This window comes from Crotalus tigris, unplaced genomic scaffold, assembly GCF_016545835.1.
Source record: "Crotalus tigris isolate CLP2741 ecotype Arizona unplaced genomic scaffold, ASM1654583v1 scf7180000019553.37968852642:3898890, whole genome shotgun sequence".
Taxonomy (NCBI): Eukaryota; Metazoa; Chordata; class Lepidosauria; order Squamata; family Viperidae; genus Crotalus; species Crotalus tigris.
In genome coordinates, this window is record NW_024097591.1 from 3,820,032 (window position 1) to 3,845,247 (window position 25,216).

General features: G+C 55.3%; 1 protein-coding gene across 4 annotated transcripts; it reads right to left on the minus strand.

Moving 5' to 3' along the window:
- Positions 1-480: 480 nt before the first annotated feature.
- LOC120317131 (ADAMTS-like protein 4) lies at positions 481-23,721 on the minus strand. 4 transcript variants are annotated; one of them, XM_039363466.1, is made up of 19 exons: positions 23,582-23,721; positions 23,126-23,200; positions 13,208-13,352; positions 12,120-12,183; positions 9,081-9,778; positions 8,045-8,975; positions 7,203-7,305; positions 6,439-6,575; positions 6,066-6,270; positions 5,744-5,904; positions 5,501-5,600; positions 4,838-5,140; positions 4,382-4,511; positions 3,664-3,868; positions 3,318-3,491; positions 2,952-3,125; positions 2,634-2,813; positions 2,262-2,406; positions 481-2,008 (listed from the first exon to the last, which is right to left on the minus strand). In XM_039363466.1, exons 3-19 carry the CDS (start codon positions 13,237-13,239, stop codon positions 1,869-1,871), a joined length of 3,882 nt encoding a protein of 1,293 aa, XP_039219400.1. In that variant the 5' UTR covers positions 13,240-13,352; positions 23,126-23,200; positions 23,582-23,721; the 3' UTR covers positions 481-1,868. The 4 variants fall into 4 exon arrangements, 3 of the variants coding, with proteins under 3 accessions (XP_039219400.1, XP_039219398.1, XP_039219399.1); XM_039363464.1 differs by having other exon boundaries at positions 481-2,011; XM_039363465.1 differs by lacking the exons at positions 23,126-23,200; positions 23,582-23,721 and adding an exon at positions 14,057-14,091 and having other exon boundaries at positions 481-2,011.
- Positions 23,722-25,216: the final 1,495 nt, after the last annotated feature.

Below are 25,216 nucleotides of genomic sequence, written 5' to 3' on the forward strand. Positions count from 1 at the left end.
TCTCCCCCTCCCGGGAGCGGCGGAGCGGCGCTTGTGCGCACGCGCGCGCGAAATGGTCGGCTCTTCGCCGCGGGGAAACGCGTGTTTCGGGTGGGATGCGCTCCCCGCTCCCACGTCACCCTGGGAAACTCCATGCAAGATGCGCTTCAAAGTGTAGTAGTTCCAGAATTAATTTCACCCCCCCAAAAAAGTTGGGAGATGCAGCTAAAACAGGGGCGCAGTTTGCGCGCCGAGAAGAGCCGTTGCGCTTCCACGCATGTGGAGCATCCTCCGAATTGGGTCGGGGGGGGAGCACCGCGAGGGCGGGGGTGGCTGCTTGCCGCAGAGAGCCGAGGTAGAGTGCTCCTGGCTGGGGCAGCTCCATTGTCCCTGCAGCAGATGAGATGCCCCGTTTTATCAAAGGCGAAAAACCAGCCGCTTCTCCTCCCTGCAAATTCAGCCGAATTCCTCAAAGCGGGTGAAGTGAAGACACGAGCAGCCTTGGTCAAAATCAAATAATCTTTAATAAAAAATAAATTAGATTTGGACAAAAAAAGGGGGACAAAGCAGATGGACAAAACTAATTGGCATACATTCAGTTTTATCGTAGACATTTCTCTCTATATAAAATATATATTTATAGATATATTTGTTATATATAAAATCTGAACACTCTGTGGGGACTTTGATCTTCCTACTTAGATTTTAAAAGCCATTGGGGAGGGGGAGGAACCGCTTTATAGGTCCAGGAAGGTACAAAGATTCCCCCCTCCCTTTAGCCTCTCATTTTCCGGGTGGGATGGGCAGATTTTCGGTCCAGCTGCTGCATCTTTACGTTGCAGCACATTGGACTGAAAAAAGGGCTTCAGCCACTGGACTCAGTGAGGCTGCAGAGAAAAACATTCCGCTTCTTTTCTAAAAAGGAGGAATATCCATTGTGGATGGTGCAAAGGTAACACAACATAGCCCCTCTTTGTGACCTTGACTTTTCCTTTGATAAATACTACCATTTATGTCCTTTTTTGGCTTAGAGCGGGGGTCTCCAAACTTGACCATTTGAAGACTTGTGGACTTCAACTCCCAGAATTCCTGGTTGGGGAATTCTGGGAGTTGAAGTCCACAAGTCTTCACGTGGCCAAGTTCGGAGACCCCTGGTTTAGAAAAGAAAGCACAGCACTTCCCCTCCTCTTCAAGGCAGCATGAAAAGACCCTCTGAATCGTTTCAAAACCCACCCACCCTCTTTTTTTTCCCCCTATCTTTTTTACGCTGCTGTGGGAAGGGGAGGCTGTGGCGAACCTCCTGCCGAGTTTCTGCATCCGGAGAGCTGCAGATGTTTCTTCCCAGAGATTAAGTTTCGTACAGTTCAGGAAACGGTTCCCGGGACAGACCCTCAGTCCTGTTCTCCTTTTTTTTCCTGAATCTTTGTTAAAAAGGCCTTTGGTGTGTCCAGGAGATAAAACCAGTAGCAATGATCCAATCGGCGCCTGGCGTTGGCCTCGTGGGGTGCCCCTGTGGGTGAGGGACCAGGGCGCAAGACGGCACACCTTTTATAGGGAGAAGGAAGGGTTGGAGAAGGGTCCCGAAGCCCCCAGATCCTCTGAAGCTCCATACGCCACAACCAGGGAGAACTCCAGGGTCCATGGGCTAGTCCGTGCCCCACTCATCCCCACTGCTGGAGAGGAACCGGTGCAAAGGCTTGGCTGTGCATGGCTGCTTCTGTGGGATTGTGGTTCTGCCTCCGCAAAAGATTGTGGCTTCCTTACGAGATGCAAATGCTGGTGGGCAACACTTTCCCAGGCTTGGTGCTCCCCTCCCAGCCCCCCTCTCCGTCCTCTCTCCCATTCGAGCAGGGGGCAGGAGGCAGACCCTGTGCCTGAGTCTGCCGATGCTACCGGCTTGGGTCCGCCTGGCGCCTCTCCAGAGCATGTGAGCAGGAGGCGCAACAAGCAGCTTTGTAGTATGAGTAGACACACAGACGGGCTTGCACAATGACTGCACAGTTGGGATACTTGTCCCGGCAGGTCACATCTGCTGGAGGGAAAAGGCAGAAGAAGAGCTGGGGGAGAGCCTTGAGGCTGACCCCCCCCCAGTGGCAGGAGAGCAGTTCCAACAAATACTGACCCTTTGGAGGAAGATAAATGGGGTAGGGGTCTTTCTCCCTTTCCCGAATACCGAACTGGCTATAAAGAGCACTCCCCACCCCAGCAGAGACGGGCCGCCTTTGCTCTGCCCTCCTTCTCACCCCACTTTCCTTGGGGGGGGGGCCCTGCGGCATGCTTACCAAGTGAAGGAATACAGGGCTGGCTGCTGCAAGGGCGCCTGGTGGCCGGTTTGATGTGGAGGGGACAGAGAGCGCTCAGGGTCTTATTCTGCGTCAGACACTGGACTTCTCTCGCCTGGATGCCCCCCATGCAGGATCTGGAGCACTGCGGGGGCAAAAGAAAACATTGGGGGGGTCAAACTCCTCTCCCTCCCTGGTTCTGCATCCTTCATGGATTATTTGAGGATCGGTCCCAATGTGAATCAAAGCTTGGGGCTGTGTGGAGCTTTTCCTGAGCTGGGAAACCTGTCTAGATGGAGATGGGTTCCGTATCTTGGCATGCAAGAGGTTCCGTTTCCCCCCCCCCCAAAAAAAGTCTGTCCCCCCACTCACTGTGCTCCAGGAGGTGGAAAACCAACGGGCCTCGCAGTCCGTCCCGACACATGGCTGGAGAGAAGGCGGCTTCTCCAAGTGGGCGCACTCGGAGGCCCCCGTCACGTTGAACTGCGTCCCCTGTTTGCCCACACAGATGACGTCGCGCCTCTGGGTGCCGTAGCCGCACTCGACCGAGCACTGGGGAGGGAGGGCAGGGGTCACCCAGGGAGAGAAAAGAGTAGGGGTCTCTGGGGGCAGCAAGAAGCCCCGCCAGTGTGAGTACCAAGAGAAGCTGGACAGAAGGTCGAAGCCCAGGAAAACTCAACCAGCCCTTACCGAGCTCCAGGGGCCGTTGTACCAGCGAGCCACCCGCTGGCACGGCCCACCGTCACAAGCCCTCATGTCGGCTGGTTTGGGACTGGCACAGTCTTCATCCGCCTGTCCGTCAGCGTTGCTGGAGAGACAGACAACCAAACGGCGCTGGATGCCGGTGCCACAGTCAGCCGAGCACTGAAAGAGAACAGTAGGAATTTCATGCATCCCTTTCTGTTGGTTATTTTCCAATTTTTCCAGAGTCAAGCGGCGGGAAAGACAAACAGAGCTGCAGCAAGATATGGAAGAAGGATATAGACTATCTTCAGAAAGGTCTGAAAACTGGGGGGACGGAGAAAGGGGTCAGGGCTGCCCCAAATGTATTCTTACTGTGTTGCTCCAGTCACTGTAAAACCAGCTCCGCACACAAGGACCCATGTTGCAAGCCTCACTGGCCTGGGGCCGGGGGTTGTCTGGACAGTCACTGTCCCTCAAGAGCTCTCCGTGGTTACTGACACAGCGCACGTGGCGGGTCCGGTGGCCTGTGCCACAAAGGACGGAGCACTGGAGCAGGGGGGAGAAAAGGAGCACAGAGGCCGAAAGCCACGGCATTAAGGGGCACAACCCCAATTCCCCACGAAAAAATCTGTGCCCTGCTCGCCAATGTCCAGGGCCGAGGCTGGGCAGCAATGCCCCCCCCCCCGGCACCCTCATCTCCCCGCTCCCTCTGCCTCACCGAGCTCCAGTTGGTCTGGATCTCCCAGTGGCTGCAGACGTGCACTTGGCAGTCCTGGGTGGCCCTCGGCTTCTCCAGCTGGCTGCAGCGCTGGGGGTGCACCATGGTGGTGCGGTTGGCATAGATCTGCCGGCAAAGGACCTGGCGGTGCTGGGTTCCCAGCCCGCAGGATCTGCTGCAGGCCGACCACTCGCCCGCATCCCAGCTGGAACAGATAAGGAGCGGTGAGCGAGGAGCAAAAATGGGGGCTTGCTAAGAAGAGCAATCACACGTTTTGAAAACAACTTAGTAATCCGGTTTCCTTGGGCCCCCTGGCACCCAGCGCGTGCTAACCAGCAGGGAACACAATTCAGGGCAAAATGCTTCCCCCGCCCAGGAACAGATTTCGTGGCTCACCAATTCCAGCTTGGTGCAAAAGGATAAAATCTCCCCAGGGACGGGCAAACGTTTCCAGACCACCAGAGGCTGATCCAGCCTCGCAGGGTGGCTGCAAAGTGAGATCCCACTGGTGTGCTCAAAAGACCCTTACTCAAATTGTCCCCCATCCAAAACCCTTGGCAGATCTCTCGGCCACAGACCCTCTGGCCACTGGACCAACTGGAGGGTGAGGAAGACACCACTCGGCACTCCGGAGCTGAACCCGAACCCAACCGAGGGAGAAGGCGAAGTGGGCTGAGCCCTCCTCAAAGCCCCCCAGAGAGAAGGGGTTAGGGCTTACAAGGCTGGGCAGGGCTCTGTGTTGCAGACCTCGTCCTGGGCAAACGGTTTGGGGAGCAGGTGGCATTTTTCTTCCCCAACTTCGTCCTGGGAAAGGCGAGAGACGCAGCGGTAGACGGACTGCCAGAACCCTGGAAACAAAAGAGGAGGGCTGCAAACCGTCACGTGGAGGGGATGGGGTGGAGGGTTGGTCAGGGGCCTCAAAAAACACTCAAAGCAAAACTTTGGGGGGGGCTCTGCAGCCCCTTATCTCTCCACACGGTTGATGCAACAAGCACAGCAGGTTCCATTTTTGCCCTGAGTTTCGGACAGGCTAATCTTAAATCATCCTCCTCCTCCTCCAAAAGAGATGGGTTAGGCAGCTTGGAGCAAAAAGTAAAGCTCCCTGCTCAGCAGCAGTCTACCTGCCTAGGAATTGTCAGAAAGGGCAGTGGCCTCTCCACCCGTCTCAACTTACCCTTCCCACAGGAGGCGGAGCACTCCGTGTTGCCGAAGCGCCTCCAGTGAAAGTCCTGGCCGGATTCGGAGGGGTGCCGGACGGGGGGTGGGGGAGGCGGCAGGGGTGGGACCCGGGCGCTGCGCTGCAGAGTCTCCAGGCTCCTCCGGGATTGGCTGGCCAAGGCAGGAGGGGTAGGCACGTCACGGGGGCTACCCCAGGGGCTGGAGGGAGGGGGCTGCTGGGCGGAAACCGGTCTTCGTCTGGGAGCCGAAGGCAGCCGACCTGCCTGGCCTGCGAGAGGCTCCACCACGGTTGAAGCGCCTGGAAAGAGGGAGGAGATTTCGTTAGAAGCTCAGGTAGTCCTTGAGTTACGTCCACAATCGAGGCCAACCTTTCTGTTGCTAAGCAGGACAACTAATTTTGTCCCATTTTATGACCTTCCTTGCCACAGCTGTTAAGCAAATTACTGCTAATACCGTGTGTGAAGAACGGTCCTTTTTTTTCAGTGCTGCTGTAACTTCAAACAGTCACTAAACGAACTTTAGGACTACACTTAAGAGCTCAGGATTTAGCTCCGCATCAGTCCCAGCACCCAACCCTCTCCTGAAAGAATTGCAGAGCTGGAGAGGTACAGGTGTGGGCAGACTTGAACTCAGACCTGAAGTGGGAGAAGCTGCTCACCCAACTCCTCCTGAGGCCGACGAGGGGGGCGGTGGGGGTCCCCCGGCTGAGCCAGGAAGAACTGGTACGACACCCCGGGGTTGTCTTGCTGGAAGATCATCTGCAGGGGGGGGGGCAAGGAAAGTGGCACCTACTGACCCCGTCCTTGCTTCTTTTCCACCTTTCCGCCCAGGAAGACCTCGTGCCACACGAACCCCGAAATCTCAAGCGGTCAGGCCATCGGGAGCACCCCTCCCTACTCACATACAGTTCTACGGCCTTGGTGGTAGGTCCGTCGGCCGTCAGGAGCTCGCCCTCCTCCTGGTCACGGTAGATGAAGACCGTGCCCGCCGCCTCGTAGCGCCCCGGAGGGTTCACCGCCCAGTTTCCGTTGATGATCGACTTGCCACTCTGGGTACGAAGGGCTGGGGGAGGAAGGGGGCTCGTGTCATCCCACGCCCAGCCCCAGGGCAATGCCAGGAGCCCCCACCCCAGAGACCATCTGGATCTGGCCTCAAGAGAGCAGGGAGCAAATGTCTGGGAATAATTCGGTGTAACTGGAAAGGATCCTCCCTCTTGGACATACCCAAATAGTTGGGACTGCGGGCCATTTCCCGGACCTGGATCTGGGTGGCTCCCACTGGGATCTGCAAGATGCGGTGGTAACCGATGGGGACGCTGGTCTCGCTGTAGTTGCCCGCCACCAGTTTGCAGGTGGTGTGGTCTCCACCGCACACCCCACACTTGTCCAGGGTGCGATTCGAACCCAGGATCCCATCACAGCCGGGGGTCTGCAGGTCCAACGAGAAAGGAGGAATGGGGTGGGGCCAGAAATAAACCTCCGAGGGTCTCTGAAGTGGATCACCCCCCTCCCCAAAGTGCCCTTCCAAACAGTGCCCAGCTGGCCTTGCCTTGCAAGGGGGACCCCTTCTCCGTCCCCCAGAAGCCGAGCTACTCACGAGGCACTGCCCGGCCACGCAGATGTCCTGGGACGAAGCCTCGCAGGGGGTGCCGTCCTGCACTTTCTCCGTGTGGCGGACGTAAAAGCGGTAACCCAGAGGGCGGCAGTTCAGCTCACAGCGCTGGGAGCCCCATACTAGGAAACGCCCAGGAAGATGGGAATCAGGATCCTCTGCCAATTGCACATACTCTCCCCCCCCCAAGTCTCTCTCTCTCTCTCTTTCTTTTTCTCTTTCTCTCTTTCTCTCTCTCTCAATCCCTTGATTGGAAAATATTGAATCACAATCACGGGCAATCCCAGTACTTGCCAGCAGAGGGCGCCAGCACCACACAGCAACATTGCTCTGAGATCTGCAGATCTGGACAAGGAAGGGGGTCCCTATAAGGCAGGGTGGGGGCTATGCCCCCTTTATGCCTTGTGGACTTCAACTCCCAGAATTCCTCAGCCAAAAGTTCTGGGAGTTGGAAGTCCACAAGTCATAAAAGGACCATGGTTCCCCGCCCCCCCACGATAAGCGACAGGAGTGGGGGGTCCTGCCTAAGCTTAAGCTCCTGTGTAAGATTCTGTCTCTTACCCCCTCCCCTGGGGGGGGGGGAGATGGAGAAAAACCAGACCATCCCTGTCTCCTCCTGGGATGCAGCGCCTGAACTAAAGCGCCAAAACAGTACAGAGGGGATCTTGTGGAACTCACCGCCACCAGAATCAGCAACAGAGGGGAGGGGAAGACCCCCTGGTCAGAGACAGGGTGGAGAAGCTACTCACCTTCCATGAAGGGCTCCCACTGGTAGAAGCGGCCCATGAACTCCTGGCTGTTGTAGGCAGCGCACTGGACAGCTCGGGGGTCAGGGCGGTCCGGAGGACACGGCTGCGGAAGAGGAAGGAAGCCGACCGCAGGTTGAAGTTTGCACACATTGCCTCCTCTCCTGCCACACTCAGCCTGCAATTCCCCCTCTGGGCGTGGCGGCACGTGTCCCACCCACCCCTGAGGCGGGACCCCCACCCATCGCCCCAACAGCCCTCTCGGGGTAAGGAGGTGCTGGCTGGGGAGGGGACCCGGCCAGCGCCAATTTAGAAAAGATTTTTGTGTGTTTGGCGAAGGCATTGCCAGGAATCGGGACCAAACCCTTTCCCGGCTCTCCGTCCCCAGCGTTTGGAATTTGGCATTGTGGGTCTGTTGTGTAAACACGGAAAGCCTGTTGTTGTTCAGAACACCGGACACTCAGGAGCAGGGAAGTTCAGTCAAGGACAGGTCAGCTGTCCACTCCAAAGGCCCAGCGACCTTTCACCCCTCCTGCAACACCAAAACTCTGGCCAAGAGAAGCCCGGAAGAGCAGAAGCTTCCCAGGACGTGCACAAAAGTGTACACTAAAAAAATGTACACTTTTCTGCTTCCATTTTACAGTTCACCAAGCAAAGGAATCTCCCCCCCAACCCCAACTGGCTGAGTCTCCTCCTGCAAGTGCCGTTGCACCTTCAGACGGTCGCTAAATGGATGGCGGTAAGGTGAGGACTGCCCGTATTTTGTTCCTGAAACAATCGCTTGGCCCAACCTGCACATCCGTTGCCAGGACGACACCTGTGCACCATGGGCACTGGGGGCTCACCTCTTGCCTGCACGCTCTGAACTGCCTGCTCTCCCCCTGGCAGTGGAAGGTCTCAGTGCCGGGGGCGTACAGGTTCCACTGGGGGGGCTCCACCTGGGGCCGTTGCCCCCCCGGGTTCAAGGGAACAGGGCTACCCTGGTGTAGCAGCCAGATGTCCGGCTCGGCGGGGCCACGAAGCCCAGGCTGGTCCACAAAGAGGTGTTGTGGTTGGGGGCCACGGCCGCCCCCCCGAGGCTGGTGCTGCCTCTGGTTCCGAGAATGGGCCCGGCTGGGGGGCGGGTGGGGGTCCAGGCTGAGTCTGGGGGGCTGTCGGGGAGGACGCCCTGGGGTGGCCCGTGGGTTCGGCCCCCTTCCGGGCCCTTTGTCTTGGGAAGCAGAGATGGGGTTCTTTGGGACTTGGCGCAGGTCCTCTTGAGCATGTGGAGGGGGGCTGCCAGGGGGAGGGGGCCTTTGAGAAGAGGAGCCCCGGGAGGGAGCCAAAGCCCCCTCCTTTGCCACGCTGCTCCCACCGGCATGAGAGACGGAGGCAGAGCCTTCTTGGGGTCCTGGGAGCCCCCCCGGGATGCTGTCTCGGGGCTCCTCCTCTGCAGGGACGGAGGGGGGACCCTGCTGGGGAGGGCTGCTGGGGGCTGCTGAGTCCCCTTCCCCAAAATGCCCCCTCTTCAGCCCCGTTCCTTCCGGTCCAGCCTGAGTCCTGCCCGGGGTCCAAGGCGTTTCGCCAGAGGGCGGGGCCGATTTGGGCTGCTCCTTTTCGGCTGCAGGAAGGCGAGGTGAGGGGGTGGAGGAGGCTGGGGGCTCCCCGGTCTTCTCTCCGGGGTGCCGCTTAAAACGGGGGGTGCCCCCTTCGGCTGGCTCTTTGTGGAGGGGCAAAGCAAAGGGCACCCTGCCATAGCCGTATTTGCCAGGCTTGATGGTCTCTCGAACTCGGGACCTGGAAGGCACAAGGTTGGGCACGATGACAATGTTGGAGCAGAAGGCGGGGGGGGGACACTCCTCCCTCACTGTTGACCCCCCCCCAATTGGCCCTGACACTCACCTCCAGGCCGCCTGGGAGGAGTCCGGCCTCGGAGACGCTGCCCAACTGAGCGGATTGTCATCAGGCCAGCTTCCGGGAGGGTCCTCTTCCTGGTTCGAGCCCCCCTCACGGCCCCCCTGCCTCGCTGGCTTGTACAATGGGACTACTTTCTGGGCAGGGGTCCTGGAGCCCCCAGCGGTAGGTGGCCTTTGAGGCCGGGGCTGGCTGGGGAACCCCTGGTAGCCAAGGGGGCTTCCCCAAGATCGTGTAGCCTGGAAGAAGGGGCTGGGGTCCCTCGGAGGCTCAGAGTGGGAGGGGGGCAGGGCTCCATCCGCAGCTGCCCTGGCCTCCTGGCGGACATGGCGGTTGACTGAGCCATGAGGGTTTCCCCTGTAGACGGACGAGGCTGACCAAGAGTTCCTGCCCGAGCGCAGAGGGTGAGCTGGCCAGTGTCCGGATGGGGGAGGTGGCCGGTCCCTGAAGCGGGGCCTCTGCTGCTGCTGCTGCTGCTGCGAGACTGGTGGCCGTGGGACCCCCTCCGCCCTCCCAGCCCAGGGGTCCCGCTGATAGGGAGACTGGCAGCTCCGGGTCCGTTCCAGGACCCCCAGGCCGCAGGGCTGCGAGCAAGCGGACCACACTCCCCAGCTGCCCCAAACGCCGGGCGCTCTGCTTCCCGCCGCCTCTTCCCCAGAACTCTGCCGAGGTGTCCTTGGGGCAACCTGTGGGGAAAACAGATCCAGAGGAATTTGGCAATCCAGGTTCAGCCTCACACCTCCCTGCACAAAAACACTGCACAAGTCAGCAACTTCCCCACTTTGCTCCTTCATCCTCTTTTTATCCGTTTACAGAACATGAAATTTGCCCCGTTACGGCCTATGCACAGAGCAGCTCCTATCCAGAGACCTGGAAGTCAATAATGGAACTTCCAGATTTAGGGGCAATATACCCCCCCACACACACACACACTTTGTGGCAGGACTGTCTTCTTGCTCTGGTGCTCCTAAGTTTCTTCTTAACCATGTACCCCAAAAAGCCACAGGATTCCATCCATGGGGTTTTGCATTGCAGGTTTTTGCTAAAGAATAGCGTTTCTGCTCAGCTCGCCTTTCGCCAGGTGCAGCGTTCCCCTTCTTGAATCTTGAGGGCTAGAAATCTAGGACTTTTCAAACCCAAGGGCGTCAAAACTTTGCAGTCACTCTATCTGCATTTTCAGCAGTTTTTCCTCTCTCCCTTCCAGGCAAGGGGGCCTGTCTACCTTGTCCCTCTTCCATTCTCCTTCACCCCCCTTCTCCCCACCGAGGTGTCCAGGATGGTTCCCAGCTGGTGGCGTTTGGGTCAGCAGTGGGTTGAGAGCTGGTGATGTCAGAGGCGCACCAAGAAGGGGGGAGGAACAAAAAGGGGCACATTTTTCAGCCATAAAAGGAAAATTAATAAAATGAAGACGGTTTTGCTAAACAGTCCAGCCAGGAAGAGTTTTGGAGGGAGAGTAAATACACAAGGTGCCTCTCGTTCATGGGGGTGCCAGAAAATTCTTCTGTTCTTTCTTTTCCTTCCTTCCTTCCTTCCTTCCTTCCTTCCTTCCTTCCTACCTCCTTTTCTTTTTTCTTTCTTTCTTTTTTCTCTCTCCCTCTCTCTCTCTCCCTTCCTTTCTTTTTTCCTTCCTTCCTTCCTTCTTTTCTCTTTCTTTCTCTCTCTCTCTCTCTCTCTCTCTCCCCCCCGTCCCTCCCTCCCTCCCTTCTCTTTCTTTCCATGCTGGCTGGGGAATTCTAGGAGTGGAAGCCCACCGGGCTTAAATTTGCCAGGGATGGACCCCCCCCCTGATCAAAAGTCAGATTTCTGCAGCAGGAGGAGTGCAGACCCCGGGAGGGGCTCTAGAGACTTTCTCCCGGTGAGGATTTTAGGGGAGCTGCTTCCTGTAAAAAAGGCAGTAAATCTTTTCATTCCTCGCCTCCAAGGCAGGAAGTTCCACCTTCCCCCAATGAATTCTTATTGGGTTTAATCGTGTAACTGGGTAAGATCATGCTTGCTCGTATGCAGGCAAGGGAGATTTACAGTTTAGTTGCACGATACAACTGGTATGTTTTTAAAGAAAAACCTCTTTACAAGAGGAGGGGTCAGAGTCAGAATTATAGGCTATTTAGAATATCCCATGCACCTAGAAAAAAAAGAAGAAGAATATTTCTTGGCCTTTTAGAAGATACAGTTAATCCACAGGATAAAGCCCAAATTGCAAACTCATTGGTGGCTGCCAAAACTTGTCATCTTCTCACTCAAATAAACTATGAGGCATAAAAAGGTATGCAGAGAAGTACAACTGAAGGGGGAAACTTTTAAATAAACCTCAGGACCTTTTCCATACTCTAACTCCCCTCCTTTTATTTCCTAAAGCCATCGCCAATCAAACCCCCAATGTTTATTTTCACCAAATACATTAGGGAGCGAATGCAAATGGTCCCCCGTTTAGCAACTGCTTCGGTTTGCGACCGTTCGCAGTTACGATGGTTTCCAGTCAGTCCTCACTTTTTGCAGCCTTCCCAGGTCTGTCAAGGAAAGGAAACCAGAGTACGATCATAAGCGCAGTCGCGCTTTCGCTTAGTGACTGTTCTGCTTAACAATGGAGTTGCCGATCCCCATTGTGGTCCCTATACGAGGAAGGCCTGTCCCATGTTTTGCATCCTCCTCTTGGATAGTTCTTCATTGCAAGCCTTCAATGGTGGGGACAGCACTTTGAAGAGGGTGGGATTTTTAAGTTATTGACCGCAAACTTGATTTCCTTAAGTATCCAGTCCTCAAGGATAGAGTATTAGACATAGGAACGACCGGAGGTTCCAGCATTTGGGGGCGAGAAACAGATGTCCTCCTTTACAAAGGAGTTTCAACTTATGAAATCAAGGTTGTTGATGGCCCTCAGGAACCCTCATGAGGGGAGGCTGCCGGCCCTCGGCCGCCTGGTCCGCAGGTGGAAGGCAGTGCTTCCTCCCTGGGAAAACACACCACCCAGGGTTCCTTCTGGCTTCTCTGCCAGCAGGTGAGTAAGCCTCTTGACCAACAGTGACTCACCTTCTCGGAGGCCAGGCTCAGCGCCACCAGGGAAAACGTCAGCGAGAAGCCGGCCAAGCAAAACCTGGAAAGAAAAACAGGGCCAGGATTGTGTCCATCAAGGCTGCCGTGGCTGGAAGCAACTTTGCATTTTGGAAAAAAAAAAAAAAAGGAAGCCCTGCCAGGCTAGGAAGCTCGTGGCCAAACTGTAAGCACCATGGCCGCCTCCCTTGGCCCGCGGGATGCTCCCGGAGCAAGGCATGATGGGAATATCTCTGCCAAGGCTCCTTTTTCCCAGCATGTGCTTCTCGAAAACAGGCTCTCTCTGGGCTTCCGTTCATCCTGAGCAGGGGACTCCGAAGGCGGCAACTTTAAGGCTTGGGGACTTCAACTCCCAGCATGCCTGGCTGGGGGATGCTGGGAACTGAAGTCCACCAGACTTAAAGTGGCCAGGTTTGAAGACCCCTGCTTTTGAGGGTTTGGACAAGTGAGCAGGTGTCTGCTCAAAGCCACAGTAAGCACCACAAACATATCAACGCCAACAAAACCTGCTGCAGAATGTGCCACTGGAGTGTCAAAATCACCATCAAAGGGGGCAGGTCATCCCAAGACCACCCGGTCGGAACTGGAATTAAACTGGGAGCAGAATATTTCTGCAGACCCCCCTCCCTTCGTTTCCTTCCCAGGGGGATGGGGAGCGATTCCGGGACTTCCAGCACTAAGTAAGCCCTTCCCGGGAAAGGTTGTGCTTTCCACAAAGACACCTCCAAGCTGTGGAATCTCTGTCGTCACCTGGACTTTCCAGACAGAGAAAACTGAGAACATCCCAGCTACATCCATCTCGGTTTTTGGTCATGGAAAAGTTGTGCAAAGACCCTGACCGTCTTTTAGTGCATCCATCAAAGCCAATTTATGTTTTTGTCCCCCTTAATATCCCCTGAGTTGCAAAATCTCTCAACCGGGGAAAATAAACGGCTACAAAGCAAGCTTCTAGTCCTCATCATGGCAATTAGTTTACATGTGAAGAATAAGAGGCTCAACAGTTTTGAGAGCCACACAGACTCCCCCAAACCCACCCTGGGCACCCCACATAATCTCCCCAGCCTTACCTCTCAATCCGGCTTTGGCCCGCTGCTCCCATCGCCTCTCTGGATGTGTCTCAAGCCTCCTTGTTGCGTTAAGGTTTGCTCTGCCTGCCCATCCCTTTTAGGGGTGGGGAGGGGGCCCCCTCCCTTTCAGGAACCTTTCAATCCCCTAAAAGTGCAATAAAGTTGAAGGAGTAAAAAGGAGTCAGGAGAGCTAAAGTCAATATCCGGAACCTGTAAAATGCTTTAAATATTGACTTACAGATTCTGCAAAAGCTGCAAAAGGGAAGGGGGGCTGGGGCAGGGGGGTGGTTAATTTGGCCAGTGGATGGGGGGGGGGGTCTTTCTCTTAAAGGTTTTGAACTTTTCTTCAACTTTCAACCTTGCGCTGACCTTCCGAAAGGGAGAATCGTGACTCACCCACGGCCGGAGATGGGAGGAAGCAAAGAGGAAATTAAGAAACTTCTCGAAGACACGGAAGGAAACCCAGAACTGCCTGGGGGCACCAACCCGAGACCCCAATCTGGGCCCCTCCTTCATGTGAAACACTCCCCCCCCCCATAGAATGCCCTCCTGCAGAAAGTTGCTGTTCCTCTCTCAGCCTCCAGAAAGTCTCTTTTCCTTGAGATGGGTCCATAAACCCCTGGGCCACCTCTGGCAGCTTCGGCTTGGTTCCCACCTGGCTGCCCTTTGTGCTAACTTCGAGACTGCCCATCCCTCAGGCCAGGGAATTAAACCTGCCATAATTTGTTTGTACGAGCCAGGTTCATGGATGGCTTTATAAACGGGCACCAAGGGATCCTTCAGATGCAGGAAGGTGAAGTTTCTTTCCACCCCTTTTTTTTTTTTTTAAAAAAAATCAGTACCACATACCAACCAGTTTCTAGTTTTTGTTTCAATTCTCCACTCTCTTCCTTTTGTTCCCCCCCCCCAGCCATAACATATCCCAATTCGGAGGGTCTGCAATGGCCGCAGCCGAAGGGAGCGGTCCGGAGACCTCGCCAGCGTTGCCATGGCTGCCTAGCTGCCAAGCTCGGCCTCCCAGGCCTTTGTTTGTCCAGCCCGCTTTCTAATCTGTCCGGTGGTATTTTTATCCCGCTGGGAACCATGCAGAGTTTTCTTACGTTGCCCAGGATCGGATGTCCAGGCCAAATATACCAGCCACATTCCTGGTTTATCTTTCCACGTCGGTCCAGTCCAGAGTGGGAGGTGGCCTTCCAAAGAGCACCCTTGCTTGGAGGTGTGTGGGAAAGGGGGCTGCCAGGGGGTCCCGAGATGACCCTCAGCCCCAGCCCCTTCTCTGCAATCTCCCTGGTGCCCCATCTTTGCCCATCTTCAAGAGGCAGCCAGCCCGAATTCGCAGGACCAAGTTTGCCTCTGTCTGGTCAGCTAAAGAAATGCCCAGATGGTTTTTTTCTGTTATCAAGATTGGCTCTTACAAGGCAGCCCATGGACCACCCAGGCAGGGATAGCACAAATCAGGGAGGCTCTTGAGCATCTGGGAACAGCTGGGGCAGGGAGTTGGGGGGGGAAACCCACGATTCAGGGCAGAGTGACCAACTGACCCCTGGACCAAAGCAGGAGGCAAAGGTTGCCTCTCCAACCGGGCGACCCAGCACGCCAACGGTTTGACCAGCTTTTGGCATCCACGTGTATTTCCAAGCCACAACACAACTCAGATTCTGCCTGCTGCGGTTGGGATCCCTGTCGAAGCGGTAGCAACCGCAAAAGGAGAGGGCAGCTTCTGAGAACGCGCAGAGCGCCTCTCCAGGGCAGCCGTAGGGAAGAAACGCCGGGAAGAAGATGGGAGCGCGGGGGGGGGGGAGGCTTCTCTTTGCTGCTAAAAGTCAAAACAAACAACCAGCGGGTTGCAAACACAACTCCTGCCCGGAGTTTTCGGGTCGAGTGAGCAGCTCCCTCCCTCCCTCCCGTCTTGGCTCCGACAATTACAGTAACATTAACATTCCCCTCCTCTTACTTCATGATTAGCCAGAGGGGGAGGCGGGGAGGGAGGCGGATAAAAATGACAGCCGCCCTCCGCTTGGCTGGCCTTTTGGAAAGTCCGAAAGAAAAGGACGCGCTCGCTGGGAAAGCAGCCGGAGACCAAAGGAAGCGGCGGCCGCCAAGGTTGCGCTCTCGGCCGGCGCGGTTCCCTCTCCTGCCCGGCCAGCGAGCCAAGCCGCCTCGCCTGAACCAGCGCCACCCTCCGCTCCTGGGCCAGGGCGCGTCTCCAGGCCGAGGTGCGGGCTCCCCTTCCTCGCACGCGGCGGCCCGGGAGGACGCCTGACCTGGGGAGGCTCCCCGCCCGTCGGGGCCTCTTGGCCAACCTGGGGAAGCCGAGCGGGGCCGGGTCTGTCGGGGACTTGGGGAGGGCGGGCGGGCGGGGGGGGGGGGGAACTGGCAGGAAATGTGCAGAAGTCACGGAAGGTCTTGGAAGACGGAGGGAAAGCCGAGCACGTCCCGGAGAAAGTCACCGCGAGGCCAGGCAGGAGATGCCAGCTTTTCCTGCGGCCCCTCCGAGCGTTCCTGAAAGCTGCCAAGAGAAGGCTGTCAGGATTCGAATCTGCCTCCAAAGCAGGCAGAGGAATCTTCCGGATAGCCTTCCGTCCTTTAAACCGGTGTTTCTCAACCTGGGCAGGGTTAAGACGGGTGGACTTCAACTCCCAGAATTCCCCAGCCAGCACTGAGGGCTGAGGAATAATGCAATGAAATAAGAGACGGCGTTGCTGGCTGGGGGATTCTGGGAGTTGAAGCCCACCCGTCTTAACCCTGCCAAGGTTGAGAAACATCAGTTTAAACACTTGTAGTTCACTTCCCAACAGCCCCTGTTGAACAACTAAACCTCTATCCCCTTGCAACCCTTATGGCGCCATATAATGGTAACTTCATTACGGTTTTATCTTTAATTTAATTTTCCTGACAGTGAGAACAATAAACCAGTAGTTGTGGGTGCTCCAACACTGAAGTTTTTCAAGGAAAAAAATTGGAAAACCATTTGTCTGAAACGGGATAGGGTTTCTTACTTGAGCAGGGGGTTGGACTAGAAGACCTCTGAGGGTCCCTTCTGACCCTGTTATTCTGTTAATATTTTATCTCGTATATTGTATTGTCCACATATCTCCCTATCTACATATACCTATCTACATACATACATATATACATATACATATTGCTGACACATTTAAATTTATATTTGAACAGTAGTGATTGCACAGCCTCCATAGATTCAATACGCTAAATGAATAAAAATAACAGCTCAGCCATCTGCAAAACTCACCACTTAAGTCTCTAAAGACTCCACCAGAACTCAGGAGAAAACAACTAAAATAAACTGATGCCCACTGAAATAATGGAGGGCTACGGTTGAAAGGAGCCCAGTCTAAGTTTGCCAGTGCAGCAAGGCTGATTTATCCTGAAAGCCTCTTTTAGAAACTCATCAAACTAAGCGGAGTAACAAAATGGGAAAAGAATGTGGCTGCGTGAAATCAAGTTACAACAAACTCGGTTTTACAGGGGATCAGTTGCTGGCTGGATGTGCTGCTAAAGCCTTGGGGAGGGGTAAGCAGTCTGAAGAACGTAAAAGAAAGAAAAACACCGTTTTAGCGCACTTTGTAGAAGGAAAAACAAAATTCTAGTCCACATGGCTTGCAAGTTAGCCATTTACTCCTGGCGACAGGCTGGGGCAGAAATCGGAAAGCATCCCGAGAAATCTAGCTTTGGCCAGCGGAATGTGCCGGCCTGGATAATCCGTGCGAATGCAGCCCTGGTTGTGCCCCATAACTGGTGGGGAAGGAAGGACGGAGCCTCTCCTGGGCTGTCCACCCAAAGCCGGACAAAGACAGGGGAAGCCTGCAGGACTTTCGCTGGCCGCTGGGCCAACTCCAGCATCCTGGAAAGTTTCTGGAAGTCCATTTATGACCCTCTGCCAAGTTCAGCAGTTGCTGGATCCAGACCGGTCTCCTCCATCCTGACCAGCTGTGGCTTTCCAGGATTTGGGGAGGGGCCTTCCCCGAGGCCAGGGATCAAACACAGCCTGAACCTCAGCAGTGGTCCCCAAGTGGAGAAAATAAAATACAGATTCCAGTTGTGGGTTCGTGATCACCAAGAGCGGGGCAGCCTTCCTCTTCCTCCTCCTCCTCCTCCTCCTTCTGCCCCTCTCTTTCTTCTCCTCCTCTTCCTCCTTCTCCTCCGTCCTTTCCTCCTGCCCCCCACAGCCCCTTCTCCACTTAGCTTGGAGAGAGGCTGACATTGCAACAGGAAAAAGATAATCTGCAGATTTGGGGGCTGCATTGCATCTGGAACATCTGGCCCCCACCCAATCTCTGCTCTGCACTCCCGCCCACCCACCCCCTTTTAAAACTGTGCCCCTCCAGTTTTACAGCTTCTTTGCACAAGGAAGGAAGAAAAAGAACAACCCCCTCCTCCAGCAGAGGTTTCGGCAAAGCCCCGAAGCTTTGGAAGACATGACACGGAAGCCTTGTATGTAGCTAAGGGGGGGGGGGGTTTGTAGACTACATGTAAGAACCTGTGTGTTGAGCATTAAAAAATTTTCCCCACCCCCAAATTTCAGACTCATTTTTAAAGGAACCAGAATTTTTGGAGGTTCCCGGCCATTTTCCAGCAAGGCTGTTTGCAACTTCTCCAGCTTTGTCCAGTGGGAAGAAGGGGTGTGTGTCTTGGTGACCCCCCCAGGACAGCCCTCCCCAGGACTGGAAAAGAGCCCCAGCCTCACAGGCTTAACATGGCCCAGCCTCTGCAGCTGCGATCGGAGGGATTTGGAAGGCCGGGCGGCTCGCTCTGCATCCCTCGCTGCATCGGCTCTGGCCAGCCGCCGGCCCTGCGTCGTGCTTCTCGCTTGTCCAGGGAAGCCCTGCGAGGCCGGCGAGAGCTGGCAGAACATCAGCCCTCCCTGGGAGGAGGGCTGGCCAGGAAAGCCCACCGCCCCCAGGGAGAGGAGGGGAAGGGGCAGGGTCACCTTCAGGAATGTGACCCTCCCCTCTGCAGAGGGGGGGACTGTGGTCCATTCTCTCCCCCCCCCCCCGCCTTCCAGCTCCCTGGGATGGCAGCTCCCATCATCCCCAGCAGCATCACCAAGATGGCAGCCCAGCGCATGAGAAGGATGCCAAGGGGAAGGTTGGCTTTAAAACTGTTGCCTGGACAATCCCGGGAGATTCCTCAGCTTCTCAGATAACACCCGAAAAGCAGTGATTCCCACTGGGGGGGGCACACTGACCCTCCCACCCCCACCGGAGCTGGAAAGCTCCTGAGAGAGATGCGGGCCTTTAACCCCCAGAGACCAGCCCCTTTGCTGAAGAAAACCTTTCACAAGGAATGCATTGGCCAAAGGAAGACACGTGTCCATTTTCACACTCGATTCCTCCACCTCTGAACATGCACAGAGTGCCTTTTCCCTCGCTCCCACAGAAAAGAGATTTCATTTTCTTCGTTGCCCCCATTTGCCCTTGAGATATCTCACTCCTCCCCGGATGCCACCTGGCCCCTCCCCTTTCCCCCAGCCCCCCCTCAGGAGACCCAGAGCCCATTCACCCCCAAAGTCCACTGGATGGGGCGGGTCTCCATGTTTCCCATGCTGGGGCTGATGGGAGGAGCCCCCCCCCACCAGCACATTGCTCAGCAGTGAAGCAATTTGGGAGCAGTGCGTGAAACAGCCTCGTCTCCCCAGAGCCAAATGGAATGGGGAGGGCCCAGCAAAGACACCCTGCAGCCGCCGCCCCCAACAAGGGAGATCCCTCAGCCTCTCTGCAGGGAAGCCCCCACCCCCTGAAAAGTGGGGGGGGCAACCCAGAGGCAAAACTTACTCTAACAGCTGCAGGAGGGGAGCCTTTTTTTCTGGCGCACATGGAGATCAAAACAACGCTAGGAAAGGCAGCCAAAAGATGAGTAATTGATTGTCCCGCATAAACACAGCAACAAAATTTGGGTCAGAATCGCCCATTTGGTGAGCCGGCCCGCAGCTGCAGGATTTCAGCCCGGAGACAAGCGTGGGAACGGGAGCAGCCTGTGTCCTGGTGGCCCAGGGAGACTGGGACAGGCCTCTAGGTGACCCCACAGGAACTTCCTCCCTGTCTCCTTTTGGAGGGGAGGCAGGTGAAGAGTAGCAAGCTTGCCCCCCCCTCATTTCAAACTGGCCCCTTCCAATCTGGACTCCCACTTCTAAATCAAAGGATTCTTCCCAAGCACCTGTGGCTGCATGCAGGGAAGGGAAGAGGCTTTTGGCCCCCAGCTCTCAGGATCCCGTGGAAAAAATGAACTCCCTGGTGCAGGAACTGTGGGATAGTGGCAAGTCCATATATTAACACCCCCTCCCCACTCATTTATAAATTAAGCTCCCCCCCATGCAAGCAAAGCCCCAAGCAGAGACATTAATAGGGAATTGGAGCGCCTGAATTCCTCTGGCTGTCAGAGAACCCTAAAATGTTCCCCTCTGACCAGCATCAATCAAAGAATAACCTGGAAATCGCAGCAAATAAAAATTACCACTGGCTGAGTATGACGGGAGCTGAACTCCCAGGCACTTTTAGGCTGCCAGACTGGCAAAGCTGGTGCAGAGAGCTACACATAAGAGAGAAGGAGGGAGGGAGGGAGGGAAGGGTTGACACCTTCTATAAAACAAAGAATTTTGATTCCAGGGTCAGCTTTGTAATGTGGTCAAAGTTATTTTGGACACCAAGAGGAACTTCCTTAGTTTAATGGAAACACTTTTTTCGCACAGCTACTGTTGTTTTTGGCTATTTGTGCATTTGCCATGGCTGCGCTGCGGGCGAGTCCTTGCACGGATCTCCACAACAAAACTGAACACACACACACAGAAAAAATGGGAACTCGAAAGTAGCAGAGGTTAAAATAGATTCAGGGTGGGACAAACCCCCCCCCCCAAGCCTAAACTCTTTGGAAACAGCACTGATAAGCAGGAGCACTCTTCCCATGACTTTAAACTTGAGGAAATCTTTGGGGAGAAGGCAACAGTAACAGTGTAAGTTGGGTTAAGTCACCATTAACTCCTAGAGCAAAATGGACGTCGCCAACAAACTCGGAGTGCTTGGGTATGGTTAGGAGGGTACTGACTTTTCTAGCCTGCCCTATCTATGTTTCCTGGTAAAATACATGGGAAAATCCCATAGGAGGAAAATTCCACTTAGGGTTAGGGTTAGGTCACCTTGAACTCATAGAGCAAAATGGACGTCGCCAACAAACTCGGAGTGATTGGGTATGGTTAGGAGGGCACAGACTTTTCTAGCCTGCCCTATCTATGTTTCCTGGTAAAATACATGGGAAAATCCCATAGGAGGAAAATTCCACTTAGGGTTAGGGTTAGGTCACCGTGAACTTGGAGAGGAAAATGGACATCACCAACAAACTCGGAGTGCTTGGGTATGGTTAGGAGGGCACTGACTTTTGTAGCCTGCCCTATCTATGTTTCTTGATAAAATACATGGGAAAATCCCATAGGAGGAAAATTCCACTTAGGGTTAGGGTTAGGTCACCTTGAACTCATAGAGCAAAATGGACGTCGCCAACAAACTTGGAGTGCTTGGGTATGGTTAGGAGGGCACAGACTTTTCTAGCCTGCCCTATCTATGTTTCCTGGTAAAATACATGGGAAAATCCCATTGGAGGAAAATTCCACTTAGGGTTAGGGTTAGGTCACCGTGAACTTGGAGAGGAAAATGGACATCACCAAGAAACTCGGAGTGCTTGGGTATGGTTAGGAGGGCACTGACTTTTGTAGCCTGCCCTATCTATGTTTCTTGATAAAATACATGGGAAAATCCCATAGGAGGAAAATTCCACTTAGGGTTAGGGTTAGGTCACCTTGAACTCATAGAGCAAAATGGACGTCGCCAACAAACTCGGAGTGATTGGGTATGGTTAGGAGGGCACAGACTTTTCTAGCCTGCCCTATCTATGTTTCCTGGTAAAATACATGGGAAAATCCCATTAGGAGGAAAATTCCACTTAGGGTTAGGGTTAGGTCACCGTGAACTTGGAGAGGAAAATGGACATCACCAACAAACTCGGAGTGCTTGGGTATGGTTAGGAGGGCACTGACTTTTGTAGCCTGCCCTATCTATGTTTCTTGATAAAATACATGGGAAAATCCCATAGGAGGAAAATTCCACTTAGGGTTAGGGTTAGGTCACCATGAATTTGGAGAGGAAAATGGACATCACCAAGAAACTCGGAGTGCTTGGGTATGGTTAGGAGGGCACAGACTTTTCTAGCCTGCCCTATCTATGTTTCCTGGTAAAATACATGGGAAAATCCCATAGGAGGAAAATTCCACTTAGGGTTAGGGTTAGGTCACCATGAATTTGGAGAGGAAAATGGACATCACCAAGAAACTCGGAGTGCTTGGGTATGGTTAGGAGGGCACAGACTTTTCTAGCCTGCCCTATCTATGTTTCCTGGTAAAATACATGGGAAAATCCCATAGGAGGAAAATTCCACAGGGCTAGGGCTGTGGTGGCGAACGTATGGCACACGTGCCAGAGGCGGCACTGAGAGCCCTCTCTGTGAGCATAGCAGAGTTCACCAGAGTAGCGGGCATGGCGTTTGGAAGTTCAGGGTAGGAAGTGAGCAAGGAAGCGGCGGTGGGCTCCCAGGAATGCCCTTGAGATGCCAACGGACTGGCCCTGGCCACGCTCACCCAGTCTGCTGTGACCACTGCAGCCATGCCCCCCCAGTGGGCCACGCCCCCACGTCCCCCCTGAGGGCACCACAGTGCTGATGCAGCCCTGGCACTTTGCGATGAAGAAGTGGGTTTTGGGTTGCAGTTTGGGCACTTGATCTTTAAAAGGTTCACCATCACTGGCTTATAGCTTTTCACCCAGTTCTTCCATCCAGGACTTCTGAGCACTCTTAAAGCACTTTAAAGGGTAGAAAAAAGTTGGAGTTCACATTAAGGCTTTATCCCTCCTGCCCCCATTCAGCACCAACAAATCTTTTCCAGTGAAAGAGAACAGCAAAGCTCCCTTGTCAGAGGCAGTCTATCTGAAAACGAACATGCAATGTACTTTGACACTCCTCTGTTTTTTTTGGGGGGGTGGGGGTGGGAGAGGAATAATAAAACCCTTTTGAAGGCTGGAGAAAGGAAGAGAGCCCTCCCCCCCCCATTAATCCAACAGTGTTGACATTTTCCAAACTCTGGAGCATCTCCCCCCCCCCTTCTTATCACATTACAGCTCTGAAAAGGAGTCACAAAGACCAACACGCACCTTAACACACACACACACACCGAGGAGAGGGGCCTTCAAGGAGGCAGCCGGGTTTAGAAAGGGGGGGGGGTGAATCCCTGCTCCCTGCTCCCCAGCCCAGCAAAACCCCCGAAATTATCAAAGTCCTTCCTCTCGCGGGTGGTCCGCGGCCAGGCGCCTTCAAAGCCCGGGCGAAAGAATGCCCCATTGATGGTCGTCCAAAGCACGGGCTCCGCGAACCGCCCCCCCCCCCACCGCCGGAGCCGGGGGGGGGGTGTCTTGCGGAACGTCAGGATGTTTGCCCTGCTCCTTCAACTCCCCCCGACCCCCCCCAAAGGCCACCCTTCTTTTTAGCCACCGTTTTTTTGCTCCTTTTTGCAAGAACCGACAAAAGTAAGGCAGGCAGAGAGGCGCCAGGTGGAAGCCGGGGTCGGTGGAAATTTCCGTAACAGGGCGGGGGGGGGAGGCTGGCAGGATGAAAGGTTTTCTCTGGGGGCATCAGAATCGTGATGGGGGGGCTTAACATTATTCTGCTCTGAAAAACTTCAGCGCAAAGAGGAGAAGCCATGAAACTAACCAGGGCAGAGTCTGGATTAAAGCCGCCTAAGGCGCTGCCCCTGAGCATCTACAGAGTGCTCCCCTGCTCCTTTCTCTTTGGGCTGAGGATAAAGGCGACCGAGGGGGGTGTTCTTCAGCGCCTGAAAGGAGCTGGTCAAATCTCGCTCACCTGTTCTTATAATTCCTTTGCGCTGCCCAGCCTCGTTGCGGGGGGCGACCAGCAGGAGACAGGCTGCTCATCCGTCTGGAGAGACAAGGGAAAACGATTTATAAAGAATTCCAGAAAACTCGGACCCGGCGGGGTTCAGACGACCCGTGTCGGCTTGTCTCTGGCTTTGCCCGCCGCCGAATTCCGAGCCTGCCGGGGGCCTGCACTCAGCCTCACCCAGCTTGGGGGATGCTGGGGGGGGGGCGGGCGGGGAGGGCAGAAGGGGACACCCGGATCCCAGGCGAGTCTCCAGCGGCGGAGAGAGAGGCGCGCGGGCGGAGAGCGGAGCAGCCGCGCAAAGGGGAAGCGGGCGCGCAGGGGACCCCTCCGGCACTCCTCGGGGAGCTCCTGCTGGGGGGTTCGGCAGTCCAAAGGCGAAGCGGGAGAGGAAGCCCCCTCCCCGCCCGAGCCCCGTACCTGCCATCTCAGGTGTCCGGAGGGGCGAAAGTCCTTCCCGCCGGAGCCGAAGTTCTCCCGGGCTGGGCGCGCTACTGCGCTTCCCTCCCGGCGGCCTCGGCTTGGCTCCCCCCCCCGGCTCCTCCTCCTCTGGCTTCTCCTGTCCCGCCCCTTAAAGCGCCCATCAGGCGCGGGGGGGGGAAGAGAGAGAGAGAACGGAGACCCTTCCCCCTCCCTCGACCCCCCCTCCACGTGGATCGCTCTCCCCCCGCGCATTCCCGAGAGGAGGCCAGGAGGCTGGGGGGGGGGGATCGGAATCTCTTCCCTTTTGACAACCAGCCATTCATCAGGCCAGGCTCCAATGTTCTCCAGGTCTCCCCCAGGCGACCTTCGGATCGAGGGGTCCTTGTCCCTGTCCAGAGGGTGGAGAAGCGACTGCCTTAAACCCTCAGCGCCCTGGAGATCTGCAGGCTGTGGTTTCTTCGCTCCCCCCCCCCACAACGAGGAGCTTGGCATGTTCCCCACATTCTCCCCAGGAGGAAAACAGGGCGGGAAAGGATGGGGCTCCCTCACTGGCCAAGGGACCAGTCTGCAAGGGAAGCCAGGTAGAAGGAGCCCCCCCCCACTTTCAGGCTTGGGAATAGGGGTGAGGAAAGTCAGCAGCTGTACCACTCTGCCTTCTGCAGCACCCTGGGGGGGGAGCCCAGTGCTCAGAAGCAGCATTCACGATGCTCCTGAAAAATTGGGCAACCCCCCCCTTTTCAAAATTTCAAATATTCCCAGCCCTGTTTCCCCTCTGAACTGCAGGCCCCCAAGTGCAGGAGGGCAACAAAGATCCCATAAGTGGACATCTGAAACCGTGTTCAGAGTAGCTTCCTCTCTGGAGGGCATCTGATTACCGGAAGGATAAATATTTTAAGGGGACACCCTGAGGTGTGTGAAAGTTCCCCGGTTTTATGCCGGCCATAAAGCCGATCCTTGCCCCAGCCTCCTTCACCCAGATTCTGCACCACAATCCCTTGTTGCAGGAGCCCAGCTGAGTTTTGGCAACGCAGACCCGTACTTGTGGGCAGGGAGGGACGAGAACTGGAAAAGCTTTGAGGTGGCTTGTGACCCACACACTGCCGCATAATTGCAAGGTTGAAAAAACCCCAGAGCCTCAGTGGCCTGTGGGAGAAGTCGGGGCCCAAAGGAACAGGTGGCTGAGAAGGAGGGGGGCAGGCTGATCAAAACACATCTGCTCTCTTCCGGAAGTTGAATAATAATATTTAGGAATACCTGGCGATCCAATTCAAAAGGACAGAAACACCTGGATAGGAGCAGAGGTTCAACAAGAGAGGCCGAGGGAACAGATGGAGGCTCACCACAGCCTCTCATTTTACCCCAAATTATGATGTGATCCGCCTAAACTGACCACACATCCTGAGGGGTTCAGTGGGCCCCAGAATCTTGCCAGGTTTTGATGGCCATTCTAATAGCCTCAAGGCAAGAAGTGGCCAAAGAAATTCCTGACCGCTGTCCTGTTGTCTCAAAGGCCGTTCCTGCCAGAAGTCCAGATCGCGATGCTTCGGCCTCCGGGCAGAGGGGACCGAGAGGTCATCTGCACCCACCCACTAGTCCTTCCCTCCCGCTTCAAGATCTGGCATGAAAAAAGTC